Source organism: Ranitomeya variabilis, chromosome 5, assembly GCF_051348905.1.
Source record: "Ranitomeya variabilis isolate aRanVar5 chromosome 5, aRanVar5.hap1, whole genome shotgun sequence".
Lineage (NCBI taxonomy): Eukaryota > Metazoa > Chordata > Amphibia > Anura > Dendrobatidae > Ranitomeya > Ranitomeya variabilis.
The window spans coordinates 655,246,943-655,262,647 of NC_135236.1; the positions used below are offsets into that span (position 1 = coordinate 655,246,943).

Consider the following 15,705-nt stretch of genomic DNA (forward strand, 5'->3'; position numbering starts at 1 on the left):
ACTAGACCCCCACCAGTCTGATATTGATGATGATCTGTTGGGTACCGGACCCCCACCAATGTGATACTGATGACCTATGTTAAGGATAGATCAGTGAAATTATACGCCCGTACTACACCTTTCCCTTCTGGGGAAATCTGACACTGACACTGGTTTGATCATTTAGTACATTGTTGTCCAGGGGTCCCGACACCTAAAATTCATTCGTTTTCAATGGAGAGATGAGAAAAAAGCAGACATTTCTGACAGCCGCTTATCTCTCTTGTCAGCAAAAGGATCGTCCTTTTAAATGGACCCTTCTCTAATAGACAAAGAGAGTAAGTTGGGGCTCCCCTTATATAAAAACAACCAAAGCCCCCATTTTGGCAGGATCAGTCCACATTCTGTTGTGTATGAGGATGTCAATACTTGCCATATCCTTAACATACCTGTCAGCCAGACCCATGTTCAGTCATTCCCTCCTCCATACACGCTCAGCTCAGATATACTCAATGGAGCCACAGGATTAAGCTGCTGCCAAACATTTCCGGCAGCAGCTCATCTGGAAGAATTTAAGGATTGGGCATGTTGAAATCCAACATGCCCAATCCTTCTTTGCTCCCATACAAATTAGTCGGCCTCTGTAAAAAGGGTTTTTAGATGGTGTGCACAATAAAACAGCCACGTAGTGAAGTAATGAATCTCTTTATTCACATGATTGAGATCGTACAATGTATAACGACTGGTAGCATTATGGAAGGAATCTTATCATAAGAGCGGATATAGTAAAAAAAAAAAATATAATAATAAAAGCCGCACAAACAGCCCCGCCGGACGAACCATTAAGGGCATGCTGTGTCTTTGTCGGGATGCCGTCCTAATATAACTAATTATGGTGTAATCTACGATGTGCAGGTCCGTAAAAAGCAATCTACTCCTATTACTGTTCAGAAATATACCATAACATAAATATTCGGGAAGAAAAAGGGTTAAATAAATATAATAATAAAGGGGTATTCTCATCTCCAAGATCCTATCCCAATATGTAGTAGGTGTAATAATATTATTAGCAAAAACCTCCAATTAGAAATATAGTATAGTTCTTCTGATAAGCTAAGTCGCTTACCTCATGTGCAGGGCATTGCCATAGCTTAGGTATCCATGGTTACGACCTCTAAGAACTAACTGTTACTATATGAGTCATATCTATGGATACCTAAGCTACTGCAATGCCCTGCACATGGGGTAAGCGACATAGAGAATCAGAAGAACTGTACTACATTTCTAATTGGAGGAATTTGCTGATATTATTACATCTAAAACACATTGGGATAGGCTCTTGGAGATGGGCATACCCCTTTAAGGTTAAGGGGGTCTTCTACATACCTACTACTCAAATCCTAGCAGCAAACGTCCAAAGCCTGAGGCTGCACTACTGCTCTATCCTTATGACAACACTTCCGTATTCTTATTCTCGTCAATGTTAGAGTTGCCATAGACACGCAATTCACTTTTATGTTACCGATTATAAACAAAACAATAAAAATTTTTTTAAAAATCCCATTTCATATAAACCAAAGGCCATTTCTTTTGCTGGTTCTCCAGCCTCTAGTAAGTGGGGGTGGGTGGGTTCTCTATGCCTCTAGTAAGTGGGGGTGGGTCTTTTTCTCCATAGAAAGTTGGGACAGGTCTTTGTCGCTTACAGTAAGTGGGGGTGGGTCTTTGTCTATTGCAGTAAGTGGGGGTGGGTCTTTGTCTTGCAGTAAGTGGGGGCGGGTCTTTGTCTCTATTGCAGTAAGTGGGGGTGGGTCTTTGTCTCTTGCAGAAAGTGGGGGTGGGTCTGTCTATTGCAGTAAGTGGGGGTGGGTCTTTGTATTGCAGTAAGTGGGGGCGGGTCTTTGTCTCTATTGCAGTAAGTGAGGGCGGGTCTTTGTCTCTTGCAGTAAGTGGGGGCGGGTCTGTCTATTGCAGTAAGTGGGGGCGGGTCTGTCTATTGCAGTAAGTGGGGGCGGGTCATTGTCTATGGCAGTAAGTGGGGGCAGATCTTTGTCTATGGCAGTAAGTGGGGGCGGGTCTTTGTCTCTATGGCAGTAAGTGGGGGTGGGTCTTTGTCGCTTACAGTAAGTGGGGGCGGGTCTTTGGCAGTAAGTGGGGGCGTATCTTTGTCTCTATGGCAGTAAGTGGGGGCGGGTCTTTGTCTATTACAGGAAATATCGGCAGGTCTTTTCCTCTGCTGCCGCCTCCTCTGTCAGACTGCATACAGGCATAGCAGAGAGGCAGATTTTTAGTTTTGGGCTGAAGCCATTGGACAATGGCAGGTGCAATGCGTGCTTGGACGTATCAAAAAGGAAGTTCCAGTTCACATAGTGCTGGTAGAATGCTAATGAATAAGAACTGCCCACTGAAAAAAAAAAAATCAATGGCAAGTTACAGAGCAGGAGAATAGGGACATATTAGACTATGTGCACCAAAGGCGGTTTTAACTTGTGATACCTCCTGTACTTGCAGCCATATTTTTTTTTTCTGCTTTCGTGACCTTTCTGTTACAAGTCCTATTGTGTTTTCTTTCATTTTTTTATGTAATATTTAGATATGGGACAAGCCATGAAGCACTGGAGCTGTGGAAAGTCCACATTGTACACGGTTACCAGTTACATAGACGTTACATTACGCAGCGGATCAGTATTCGAGGCCGCGACTGCTCGGCCCCCTGTTCTCTCCGCGGTCCTGGTACATAGCGAAGCGTCGGAGGGGCTGGAATGTAATAATAAACACTGGACTGCGACATTTTCACTAATGACCGAGCAGGAGAAACCTCCCGGGCCTAGGTCCCATTGAAGAGAACAGACGGGTGGACGTCACAGATGTCGTACCACTTGGAGTTGATCTTCTTCCGGGGCCATAGTCCGTTGATCGGCAGTGACGAGTTGACTTGTCGGTCCTGATCTTTTACCATTTTCCAGTAGTAACTGTCTTTGATGAAGTAGGTGGTTTGGTAGGTGTAGGAGTAGTAGATGGCATCGATGTATCCACCTGGATGGTCCGAGGGGTCCACCGCTGGGAAGACATCCAGTATTCGCTTCGGGAAGTTATCGTTCACCTTGTTCTTCTCGATGCTAAAGGCCGTTACCTAGAATAAATGGCGGGAATTAGGTTTCTTTTCTGGGGGTTTGGAAAGTTATTAAAGTGTTAAAATATGTATATATATTATATTTAATTTATTTATTGAGGATAGGTGATCGTTATCAGATCGGTGGAGATTGAACTCCTGGCATCTGCACCGATCAGCTGATTGAAGATGCAATGGCGCCATACATATTGCAGTGGCCATAAGAGGTACTGCAAGCTCTCCCATTTACTTGTATGAGAACGAGCTTGCAGTACCTTTTATGGCCACTACACAATGTGCGGCGCTATCTTTTGTTCTGTCATTAATCACTTGATTGGAGAGGGTTTCCCCGCTATCCTAAGAATAGACTGTATTATCATCCCTTTAACCAATACAATTTTGGCTGCCTGTCCCCTTCACGAGGGAAGGTTATACATATCAGACTCCGTAAAGAGGTTTTCCAATATGTTGACAAATGTCCTGGGTAGGGGATGTTCTAAAATAAAGAAATACCCATTACTTTTATGTTGACTCTCACAGTGCTGACATCTTGTCTATTGTTCACGTGAACGCTGCAGCCAATCACTGGCTTCAGTGCTGAGATTCGGCCAATGTACTGGTTATATTAATGATGGTCAGGAGCGGCGGAGATCATAAGAGCCGCAAGGGATTACGCATCTAGTTATTTCTTTATTTTAGAACATTTTCTCTGCAAAATCCTGGAAACCCTCCTATAATATCTACAATTTCCACATGCTTCCACTACGGGAAGGTGCTGCTGTTCTCGTAAAGTGTCCATTTACATTAATTTTCTTCTAAAGAGGTGCAAAATATCGGTATTATTTGCAGGATCGTGGTCATCCTGATGCAGAACTCCAGGTCCCTTGCATACACATACATATTACCTGCAGCCACCACTAGAGGGAGCTCTCTGCATATATTGTACTGAATGACACAGTATGCAGTAAGCTCCTGAGCTCCCTCTAGTGGTGGATGCAGACAGATAACTTTGTATCTTTTAAAGGAAACCTGTCAGTATCACTGCTGTATGTGTAGGGGGCTTCATAGATCACTTACATTGTTTCCTCTGAAGAAGTAGATAAGACGGTCCTTCTTGTCAAAAAAAGCTGCGTCCACAGGACTTGGGGCTCCTGGAAAGGCGTCCGAAATGAGATGAGGATACTTGTTTTTTTTCCAGTCTTCAGTATACGCCATATCGTTCTCGGGGTCATAACGCCAAACTTGTGTACCTTCCAAAGACAAAAAATAACTGGGATGAAATCTCTCCGAGAGTTGGTATTCACCATGTCACAAATCCACCTTTTTTTTTTTTGTTAGTTTTTGGCCTGCCATAGAAGAACCAATGATTTAGAAAAACAGAATGCGGGCACCCACCATGAAGTATGTAAAAAAAAAATAGGTGATATACAAACCAATGTAGCAAACAAAACACTAGGAACACTAAATAATGATAAATGGGTACAAACCGAGACGAGATTTATTAACAACGGCCCTGGAGTTTGAGATAAATAAATACAAACAATTGATGTGATATTAAAAAAAAAAAAGTGAATAATAGCATAAAGCAAAATACAGGACCCATAAAAAATGCCACTCTAACTGTCGAGGTGAAAAATACCACCTATCTCGCCATATAACGAGGCAGACCCTGGTGTAGAAAATACAGGATATGGTATACTGTAGAGAGTGGCAAAGTGCAGAAAGAATCAGTGCAATGTGTGAAGGTCCAAGATAGTAAATGAAACAAAGTATACTAACAAATAATACAACAATAGATGAATAAATGTTTAATTAAAAATGACCAAAGTGAATATTAAAAAAAAAAGGAATGAAGAAGGTGAATTGGGGGTATGAAGTAGCCTGACGAGTGTTATCACAAAATTGACATCCTCGGGGTCAGAACGAAAAATTCTTGTCTAGTAAAGATACCCTGCTCAGCTAAGAAAGGGTTAAGGGTATTTGGGTCAGGTGATGCCTGTATAGGGGCTCACAATTGCTTTCAGAATTAAAAGTTTTTAAGAAACGTTATCCTGCCTGATGTTTCCTGCTTAACCACTTCTTAACGGCCCATAGACTTTAAATGTGCAGGCAGGCCACTCTTTACTTTGCAGTGACGTTCTAAAATGTCAGTGCAAAGTAAACAACTCACATGACATTGTGCAGCTGTGGGAGCGCGAGACACAGCCAGACTACTCTCGGAGAATAGAAACATGGTTTGTTACCATGTTTACCTTCTCAATCCCCTGTATATACACGCTGAACCAGTGTTTGTGTATCCAGATTAGAAAGCACTCACAGTGATCATGGGATCATTGGGTGTAGAGAGGGAGCAGGAGCTCCTGGGTCCTAGGAGACCCAATCAGGTATGCTATGCAGGCAGGAGGCGGAAATTCCCCTGTAACTAGGGCTAAGACCAGCCACAGTTACAGGAGAAATCGGCAATAATAAGAGTGCTCGTTCTACAAGTGCAGACCCAGGTTTGGACGTATAGGGGTTAATTATTATCCACTAAAATCAATCCTTTATTCTTAGATTCCCTGAGGTAAGTTAATAACCTCAGGGGAAACTAAACAATGTAATTCACTGACAGGTCCTCCTCTTTGTAGCTACTCTCCACTATGGTCAGTATAGAGGGTTCATAAACAAAAATACTCAATTATCTCCGAATCACCTAATATAGAATTGTAACTAGGGATCCTAAATTACAAAAGCCATTTGCCATAATTTGTGACTATTTTCTCTTTTATGGGGAAAGAATGTGAGATTTTCACACCCTTTCGCTCCATAGTCTTAATGATTTGTAGGCCTTGGAGCTTCGACCATGCATGATCCAGTCATATCTGCCCATGAAAAAATTAGATGCCTGTATACACCTAGTCGCTAGATAACTATTCATACCTTTAAAAAAATATTGTGCATCGATATTCCAAGTCCAGACGTGAACGTAAGCGTCAATGTTGTTTTCCGGGACACCTTTCCAGCCTGTCTTGATGGGAAGAGGGTCTCCAAACCTAGTTCTGTTACTCTTGTTTTCGTACATCCAGTACCAGCCGGTCTTAAAGAAGTAGGTGTTGAATCTGTAGAAAACGTCCCCTCTTGAATTCCGTTCTTTCCTCACCCAATCGAAGACGGTGCTAAAGCTTCCATCGCAGGTCCCTAGCGTGAGAAAGACACCGATTAACCAACCCATAGATTGTTTGTAGAAGCTTCAGAACAAAAGAACATGTCCAAGGCTATTTGTTGGCAAAACAAGGCTTGAGGAGGTTCAAAAGCTCCATTGCCACTTAAGGAGACATCAGGATCATAAATCCTACATTGTAGGAGCAGAACCCTTTATAGATTATGCATTGGGACCCAGTTGCCTCTGAGAAAAGTTTCATGCAAACCATTGATAGACATGTTAGACATTGACCAATAGGAAACTTCTGCAATTACCATATTTTTTCTGAACAGTTTTTCTGTCTTCCCAGTCTAGCTCAAAGTGCTTCCCCTGAGGAGTATAGTTTGGCTGCATGACTGATCCTAAGCGACTGATATGGGGTAGACCAAGAGCATGTCCAATTTCATGAACTGCAACCTATAACAAAAGAACAAATACAACAGTACGTCATCCCTATTTCTCCAGTAATGCCTACTAATGATCATCAGTGCCAGGAATGGATCAATGACCTTGGAACCATCCTACTAATTGTCACCTTTTCCAAGAACGTTCTTCACTCGCCTCCATCCTAAAACAATCTAGGACAACATGCACCTTCCAAGACTTACCTTTAAAAGGCTGATTCCTTGCTCGCTGCTTGGCCCAACAAAATGTTCATCATCATCAAAATGAATGTCTCCCAGATACCAGGCGTGGGCAAACTGCTGTCCGACACCATCGAAAGCTTGGGAGCAACCAAGGTGCTGTCCTGTTAAAAAAAAAATAAAACACAAACAAAAAAAAAACAATATTGATCATTAATTTGAAAATTCTAAAATATTTATTTAATCAGGTCAACTTTTCCAGTCGTCAGATTTGGATTTCCCAAGTAAAGGTCACTAAGATAAAGATCACTAAGCCTCAGGTAGGCTTTTTGAGGAAGGGGTACAAGTTCAGAGTTGACTAGACTAGTGGACAAACATGGCAGATCCAGGTATATGAAGACCCTTAGATGATAAAATTAGCATTCATCCCCTGTCTCCCCCACCTTATGCTTGACAAGTGTTTAGCATAGTTAATCAGATCACTATAGGTTTTCCATACCCCCCACCAAAGCCAATAAGCTCTGGCCTCTCCCCAGGACTATTTGGTGCTGATGCCAGACCTGCAATACATTGTCTGCCATGACATGTGCTACTTGAATTTTGTTTACATTTTTTCCAGGTTTTTCATTTTAATCCTTGCTCCAGTGGGCTGTTCTATAAAGTGATTGACAGGGGTCCGGTAGTCAGTCCTATGCAGTGATTGACAGGAGTCCGGTGGGCAACTGTGACGCTGAGTCACTTCTCATAGACAAGCTCTATGATTCGGGAAGGTCAAGGAGTCTGAGGCCAAAAACCAGGAGGGTATGTCATAAACAGAGGGAAGGGACAAAGGCGTAGTCAAGTAAAGATCCGAGGTCAAAATACCAGAGAGATAGAAGATCAGAACAAAGGAGTTAAACGGATGGTCAGACCGAGGTCCAAGGTCAGGCAATGAAAGATCATCAACCAAAACACTAGGCACAGAGAAAACCAACCACACTTAATTGAAGCTACGTCTGGCAGAGGTCTGGGACTAACATGACGGCTTAGTAGCCAAGCAATCACCTAGGACAATGAATTATTCATAGTGATTGATAGGAGTCCAATGGTCATTCCTATACAGTGACTGATAGGAGTACGGTGGGCAGACCTATACAGTGATTGATAGAAGTCCGGTGGTCAGACCTATACAGTGATTGATAGAAGTCCGGTGGTCAGTCCTATACAGTGATTGATAGGAGTCCAATGGTCAGGCCTATACAGTGATTGATAGAAGTCCGGTGGTCATTCCTATACAGTAATTGATAGAAGTCCGGTGGTCATTCCTATCCAGTGATTGATAGAAGTCCGGTGGTCATTCCTATACAGTGATTGATAGGAGTCCGGTGGGCAGACCTATACAGTGATTGACAGGAGTCAGATGGTCAGGCCTATACAATGATTCACAAGAGTCCGGTGGGCAGGCCAGTAAAGTGATTGATAAGAGTCTGTTGGGAAGTACTATGCAGTGATTGATAGGAGTCCGGTAGGTAGTACTATACAGTGATTGACAGGAGTTTGTTGGGCAGTCCTGCATACTGATTGATAGGAGTCTGGTGGGAAGTCCTATACAATGATAGGAGTCTGGTGGGAAGTCCTATACAAGGATAGGAGTCTGGTGGGCAGTCCTATACAATGATTCATAGGAGTCCGGTGGGTAGTGCTATACAGTGATTGACAGGAGTCTGGTGGGCAGTCCTATACAGCAATTGACAGGAGTCCTGTGGGCAGTCCTATGCACACGTACAGAAGGAAGGCTGTCACTCACTAATTAGTCCCGCCCACTGGACTCTTAAGCTCAGAATGAGCAGGAATTAAAATGAATATATCACAAGCTATTCTAAATTTTTTTCCCCAAAAAGCCATATCAGCAAATTCATTTTACTCTATAACATTCTGCCAAGAGATCAGTACAGATCCCCTTTAACAATTTAGAAAAATGCGAATTTAGTTTTAACGTTTTTAGGCTTAGCTTTACTAATAAAAGATAAAAACCCCATAAAATCCTGAGAGCGGGGCTCTGAAACAACCCTCCCGAATGGGAGACACCGCACTATTCATTCTTTATGGGACTGACAAAAAAAGCCATGTGATATTACTGGACTGTCTCCAGCAGTCCCATAGTCAGCGACTATGGCATGCATGTGTGACTACTTCTCTGATTTCCAGTGGTCAGACGTCCACAGTTTATCACTTATTCTTTGGGCAGGTGATAAGTTTTCATTACAGGAATAACCCTTTATTAGATTTCACATCTGGCTTTGCTCACAGATGAGAAAGAGCTTCAGCCCGGATCAAGCAAAATAGTAAAACATGGTGGCAGATCTATATCAAAAGTATCTAAGAAGAAAACTGTCTTTGTTACCCGTAGCAACCAATCAGAGCCCAGCTTTCATTTTACCACTGCTGTTTATGAAATGAAAGTTGTGCTGTGATTGGTTGCCATGGGCAACAAAGCCGGTTTTCCTTTTGATGGACGAGGCCTATGATCTTTGCTTTCTCCATGTCTCCTGGACTAATGTATAAAATGTAAATTTACAAAAAATAAGCAGTATCTGATACTCCATGTTATTTGAAAGAAATTATCCTATAACGCTATTTAATCTTATGTCAATTAAGACAAGATGGAGGGGCTTTATGATCTGCCATGGTTGCTGTGGCAGTACTTTTGGTTTTCTAACGCTGACAGCCATGTTGTTTTGGATGGTCTTTACCATGGATTAGGCCATCAATGGGTCTCGCCATTTGGGAACCCTATTCATGTTTAGAAAGTACTTGAATGAGCTAAATCGTAAGACCGGGCACAGCTGCGCGGACGGAGGCAAGGTCCAGGGAGGGATGGAGGAGAAACCCTAAATCATATATTAATCACACATTCATGGCCTATCCCTATGGGCTCGTGCAGATGGCCGTAATAGCTTAACGAGTCTCCATGTTATTCTATGGGGCCATCCACATTTCTGATGTTTTCCTTGGACCGAGTCTGTCTGAGGAAAAAAATCAATGCATACCCAAGTTTGATCCAATATATGGATCGCACTTGGCCATGCAAGTCAGTGAGTCTGTGGTAAAAATCGGACCACACTCGGATGACATTGATTTTAACGGACGAACAGAATGGAGAAAAAAATGTTTTCCATCTTCTCCTAATCCAAGAAAATTGGATCACACTGTGATCAGGTGTGATTAGCATAATCGACCCAATTTTCTCAGATGAGGGAAAATATGGTTGTGTGACCCTAGCCGAAGGAAGAACCATCAAAAACAATCCTAGAAAATGACCTTAGGTTATAGTACTACTTGTGGACCTCTGTGATAAATGATCTAAAATTATTCAGTCTTGTCAACTCATACATTGCGAAATGAAGGGGGAAGAGGTTTAACTTGCCTGTGCCGAAGCCAACTCTAATGTCTATGTCTTCTCCAGTGAGGTCCTCTTCGAACTGCAGTGGGATCACCTCACTCCACATGCGGAAAGCAGTGTTGAGTATTCCTCTCTGTTGTTCGATAGTCAGTTGCATGCTGTATCCTTCCCCCATGAGTCTCCACTTCAACGTTCTCTTGGAAATACTCATCGGATTTTCATTTTCCTCCACTTCTCTATCATCCCGTTTTCTTCTAAAGTGGTCGACTATTTGGGATAAAACATTTCTTTTCCCTCGAATGTTTCCTGTGTGTGAGGAATCATGATGAGTTTCATTCGTAGCCAAGAGACTCAAGGTTGCGTTTTTACGTTTCGATGGTGCTTTTATATCGGGAACTCCGCAGCGGGGCTTGTTCATGGCCAGTTTAGTTGGGTTGTCCAGGATTCCAGTCCCATTCAGTCCATTGGCCTCTTGAAATTTTTTCAAAGACTCTGAAAAAGCCGGACTGATTTCAGTCTTAGTAGAAGACCTGAAAATATCCCGTTCTGCTGATTCCCCTTCTGATATGAGCTGCAAAACATCTTGTGGGGCTGAGTCAAGTTCAGGAGTGTCTCCAAATGCTTGCTCCTCCCAATTTACCGGTGTCACCCATCCATATTTCACGAGGTATTGCTATTGAAAAACAAAAATAAAGATATCAGAACTGGTATAGGTTTTTTTATATCTAAGGGTGTGTGCACACAACATCATTATCAGGCGAGCAAACCCACTGAGTTTTTCAAGAGGAAGATAATGCCGTGTTCCCTTGAAGCTTCTTATTTAGTGGGGTTTTTTTGTCATTTCCTGAACTTTTTTAAACAATTTTGACCACCGACATTTTTGTCAAGCATTTTTCCATCAATTTGGTGCGTCATTTTACTGGTGTTTTTCAGATGTTTCTCTACTCTTTTCAACATTGAAGAATTCACAAGCTTTTTTTTGAAGCAAAAACTTTAGCAAAATGCTCAAAAAGACACCTCGGCATCTTCTGTGTCTTCAGCTTTAAAGCAGAGAGCTTTTTTAGAGTGTAAAATGCATTTGAGCATTTAATTAGTGCTTTAAATGGTTTTAGGAGCTAAATCGGCTTGAAAAAGAGGTTGTGTGCACAGACCCTAATTGTCATATGATATACTTCATACATAACCATAGATTCACCATAAATTCGCGTGGTTGAAACTTTATCTTTGGCAAGAAGCTTCTCTGGTTGCAGGGGGCAGCATTTTGGCAGCAACTTTGAGGAGAAGATGTGCCTCTCTGGTACCAGTTATAGGTAGCAATCCAGTAAGGCAGTATCTGACCCATCTAGGTGATAAGTGATAACTTTGGGATCCAAATGCTGAGGAGCTTATTAGTCCAGAGAAAGGAGTTTTAAAATTGATCTCCCAAAGGGAAAACCCATACCTCTCGAGAGTACGAACCAGTCAACGAAGACCCAATCTGTACTGGCAAGGAGAAAGAATACAGATGTCTCCAGATGGGTTTGTTGAGATTCTTTCTTGTTTTTCAATGTTTCTTAAGAGTTTATTCCCATCTAACACAGGATAGGTGCTAACTTTCTAATTGGAGAGCTAAGATCTTTCCCAATTCAGAGAATGGGGTTCTGAAATGTGCACTGTTCCATTTTCATGGAGCGGTTTCGAGCTCCATTGTTAGGATCGGTGTGGGTCACCTATGCAAGCTGTGGATAGTCAATAGCCTTAAATGTTGGGAATAAGCCTTTAACAAACTTTGAAACATGAGTAGGTATTTCGGGAAGCCGGATACACCCATCTGTAGACAACTGTTTGAGTATTTCTGGATGAGATGTCTCCTCTCGGGAGGAGTACTGGATCTCGTTATGGAGATCCAACTGATATATGGAGTTTTACAGGTAATGCTCTCTGAGAAAAATATGCAGATTAAAGTTTTAACCCTTTTGGGGAGAGCTAATTTTTTTTTAGACCACATGTAAGAATTTCTATGCCAACTGGATTAGCACAATTAGAACCAAATAATCTCAAGAGGTTTTCCAAAAATCAGAATCACAAAACTGTACAATTTAAAAATATAGTCTTCAGGGAATCTCCAGATGCTGAAGCAGCATGAACTTCAGAAACCTATGACCTCAGGCATTTTAAAAAGCAACCAAGATACCAGCAGATTCATAAATGTTGAGTTTGTTATCTGTATTAACTATCTGAATTTGATAAAGTTGCCCTGAATAGCACAGATATTTACATATAGTCGTGCATTGCTTCCTGATCATATATTCTGAGCACGCATAAATACACCTCACCGTGGTCTGGGTGGCCTAATGGAGATTATGGCTCTCAATCATCATTACTGTGGAAGTGTGAGAAATATTTGTTACAGCCAAACCTACATGAAATATGCTTGGCCCTCCCTGCGCTGTGTACACACTAAGTGCTTGGTGGTGATGTGCTTCGAGGATGTTTACACTGCTTCCCAGCTCATGGTTTTCCTCAGATGCTATTAGAAAGACAAAAAATAAATTGAGAAAAATTATTTATATATATATATATATATATATATATATATATATATATATATATATATATATATATATTATATATATATTGCATATATATATAATTGCATATATATATATGCAATTTATTTTTCTCACTTTATTTTTGGTCTTTCTTAGGGTACTGTCACACTATACGATTTACCAACGATCACGACCTGCGATACGACCTGGCCGTGATCATTGGTAAGTGGTTGTGTGGTCGCTGGAGAGCTGTCACACAGACCGCTCTCCAGCGACCAACGATGCCGAGGTCCCCGGGTAACCAGGGTAAACATCGGGTTACTAAGCGCAGGGCCGCGCTTAGTAACCCGATGTTTACCGTGGTTACCAGCGTAAAAGTAAAAAAAAACAAACAGTACATACTCACATTCCGGTGTCTGTCCCCCGGCGTTCTGCTTCTCTCCACTGTGTCTGCGCCAGCCGGAAAGCACAGCGGTGACGTCACCGCTGTGCTCGCTTTCCGGCTGGCCGGCGCTCACAGTGCAGAGAAGCTGAGACGCCGGGGGACAGACACCGGAATGTGAGTATGTACTGTTTGTTTTTTTTTACTTTTACGCTTGTAACCACGGTAAACATCGGGTTACTAAGCGCGGCCCTGCGCTTAGTAACCCGATGTTTACCCTGGTTACAAGAGAACGCATCGCTGGATCGGTGTCACACACAACGATCCAGCGATGACAGCGGGAGATCCAGCGACGAAAGAAAGTTCCAAACGATCTGCTACGACGTACGATTCTCAGCAGGGTTCCTGATCGCTGCTGCGTGTCAGACACATCGATATCGTATGGATATCGCTGGAACGTCACGGATCGTACCATCGTAGCGACAAAAGTGCCACTGTGTGACAGTACCCTTAGTCTAAGGCTGTTAGGGATTACATTCTTCTTTGACCTTAAATGAAGTAATCTCCCTACAGGATATAGAGACAGGTAATCCGCTAACCCCCAGCAGCTTTTGGTGGTGGTATTTTAGCATATATGCCAGTACTCTTGAAACATCTGAGAGGCTCCAGGAAAAAGAAGGTAAGACTTCCTGGAAGAGTAGTCAACTCTCAGGTGCCTCCAAAGCCTCCGGGAAAGCAGCATTGAAGAGGCTTTGACAGCTCCAAAAGGACATTCAAGGGTTATAGTAGAAGTCTGAAGGTGTCAGGGAAGAGGCAAGTTATAGCATACTTCCCAACTCTCCTGGAACATTCAAGAGGCTCCTAGAAATATGGAAGACCTCTCAGACTCCCGGAGGAGTTGGCAAAACTCCCAGACAAGAAACGTGTTCAATTCTCAAGACACGAATCCAGTTGAAAAATTTGGTGGAGCAGGGAGCCATCTGCTCCCAGACTGCAGAAAACACCCAAGTGGCTCTCAGAAATAGAGGAGACCTCTTAGACTCCAAGAGGAGTTGGCAAAACTCCTGGACAGTGAGGATTCTCAATTGTATTCGCATCTTCAAGATACCGTTCCTGTTGAAAAATTTGGTGGAGCAGGGAGCCATCTGCTCTCGGGTCTGCCACTTACTCTGGTAGGCTTCAGAAAGCATCCAAGTGGATCTCAGAAATAGAGGAGACCTCTCAGACTCCAAGAGGAGTTGTCAAAACTCCTGGACAGTGAGCGTTCTCAATTGTATCCGCATCCTCAAGATACTGATCCTGTTGAAAAATTTGGTGGAGCAGGGAGCCATCTGCTCTCAGGTCTGCCACTTAGATTGGTAGGCCACAGACTACATTAGGCCTGTGACCTATCAGGGATCTGGAACACTGAAGGACATCAGGGAGGAGGAAGACCAAGGAAGCCATTGCTCATCATGGAAACAGAGTAAGCTGAATCTAAGTTTCATTTTTTTTTATTGACACAGACGCGACATGGGGGAAAACTATATGGAAGCACAAATAGGGGTACTGTTGTCATGTGGAGGCAAGCATGGGTCACTATTATTGTGTGGAGGCACAAAGGAAGCACGGTTACTATATAGAGGCAAAAGGGCCACTATTACCATGTGGAGGTGTAAGGGGTTGTAACATAGGTAACACTTTATCCCCAACCCCTTTAGGTAGTTTTGCAATGCCACTGTGTGTATATTTAATGTTATTGATGTCTTATGTATAATATGCATGTAATATATAGGGAAAGTGCAGTACCCAAGTTTATCCACAAGATGGGGTACATAATAGTCTCAGGAAACAGCACTGTAATAGTTAACGTAGGAGGGGCAATATACTGAGGGCTTCCTGGTGTAGTCAGTCGGGGCCGGGTACCTGTGTAGCTCATGTGGGCTGGGTAGCCCAGGGCGACACCGTGCCACGCAATGTTAGAAAAGTATGGGACCCAGCCTATAACATTCCGGGGTCCAGTTCTCATCTAGGGGAAACAACAGCAGCAGTGCTAGCAGATACAGTATTACTGGGATGGCACTTGCTAAGAAGGAGGCTAAGCCGTACGGGCAGATCGCTCATCATGTGGCAGATTTTTGCGTGGGCAGCGGTTCTTAGATCCGGGGCGAAGCGGCTGACGACACCCCCACACGAGGCAAGGAATCTGGACAGAGAGGCGCTGAGGGACCGAAAGGTAGGGTTCGTCCCGGAAGCAATCTTAGTGAGAGGCAGAGAAGGAAAGGGACAGAGAGAATGTCGCCTGTTGTGAAGCCTGTTGATGATACTGGAAACGTCCTGGATGTGCTGAGTAAAGCTGTTGATGTTGAAGTTAAACTGGACTGTGTCTCAGTTATGGTGAAACCGCTTGTAAGGAGCCCAATACCACCCAGAGGGACCCTGATGGCGCAGAGAGGCAGTATCCAGGTATGCAGAGGAAGAGACATTACTATATAGAGAGAGGGGGCCAGGGTGTGATCCAGGGATTCCCCTCAGCCATGACTACCTTCCTAGCCCCATCTCACAGAGGCACTATTAT

General features: G+C 43.0%; 1 protein-coding gene across 4 annotated transcripts in view; it reads right to left on the bottom strand.

The window, feature by feature from the left end:
• Positions 1-1,135: 1,135 nt before the first annotated feature.
• The window catches only part of LOC143776737 (matrix metalloproteinase-21-like), a 55,227-nt gene continuing 40,657 nt past the window's right edge, over positions 1,136-15,705 (bottom strand). For all 4 annotated transcript variants that reach the window (XM_077266438.1, XM_077266437.1, XM_077266439.1 and 1 more), the window contains 6 exons: positions 10,260-10,908; positions 6,878-7,017; positions 6,545-6,686; positions 6,008-6,265; positions 4,166-4,338; positions 1,136-3,109 (listed from right to left, as the gene is read on the bottom strand). In XM_077266438.1, coding sequence (XP_077122553.1) covers positions 2,804-3,109; positions 4,166-4,338; positions 6,008-6,265; positions 6,545-6,686; positions 6,878-7,017; positions 10,260-10,908 — 1,668 coding nt within the window. In that variant the 3' untranslated portion in view covers positions 1,136-2,803. The remainder of the gene's footprint in view (positions 3,110-4,165; positions 4,339-6,007; positions 6,266-6,544; positions 6,687-6,877; positions 7,018-10,259; positions 10,909-15,705) is intronic.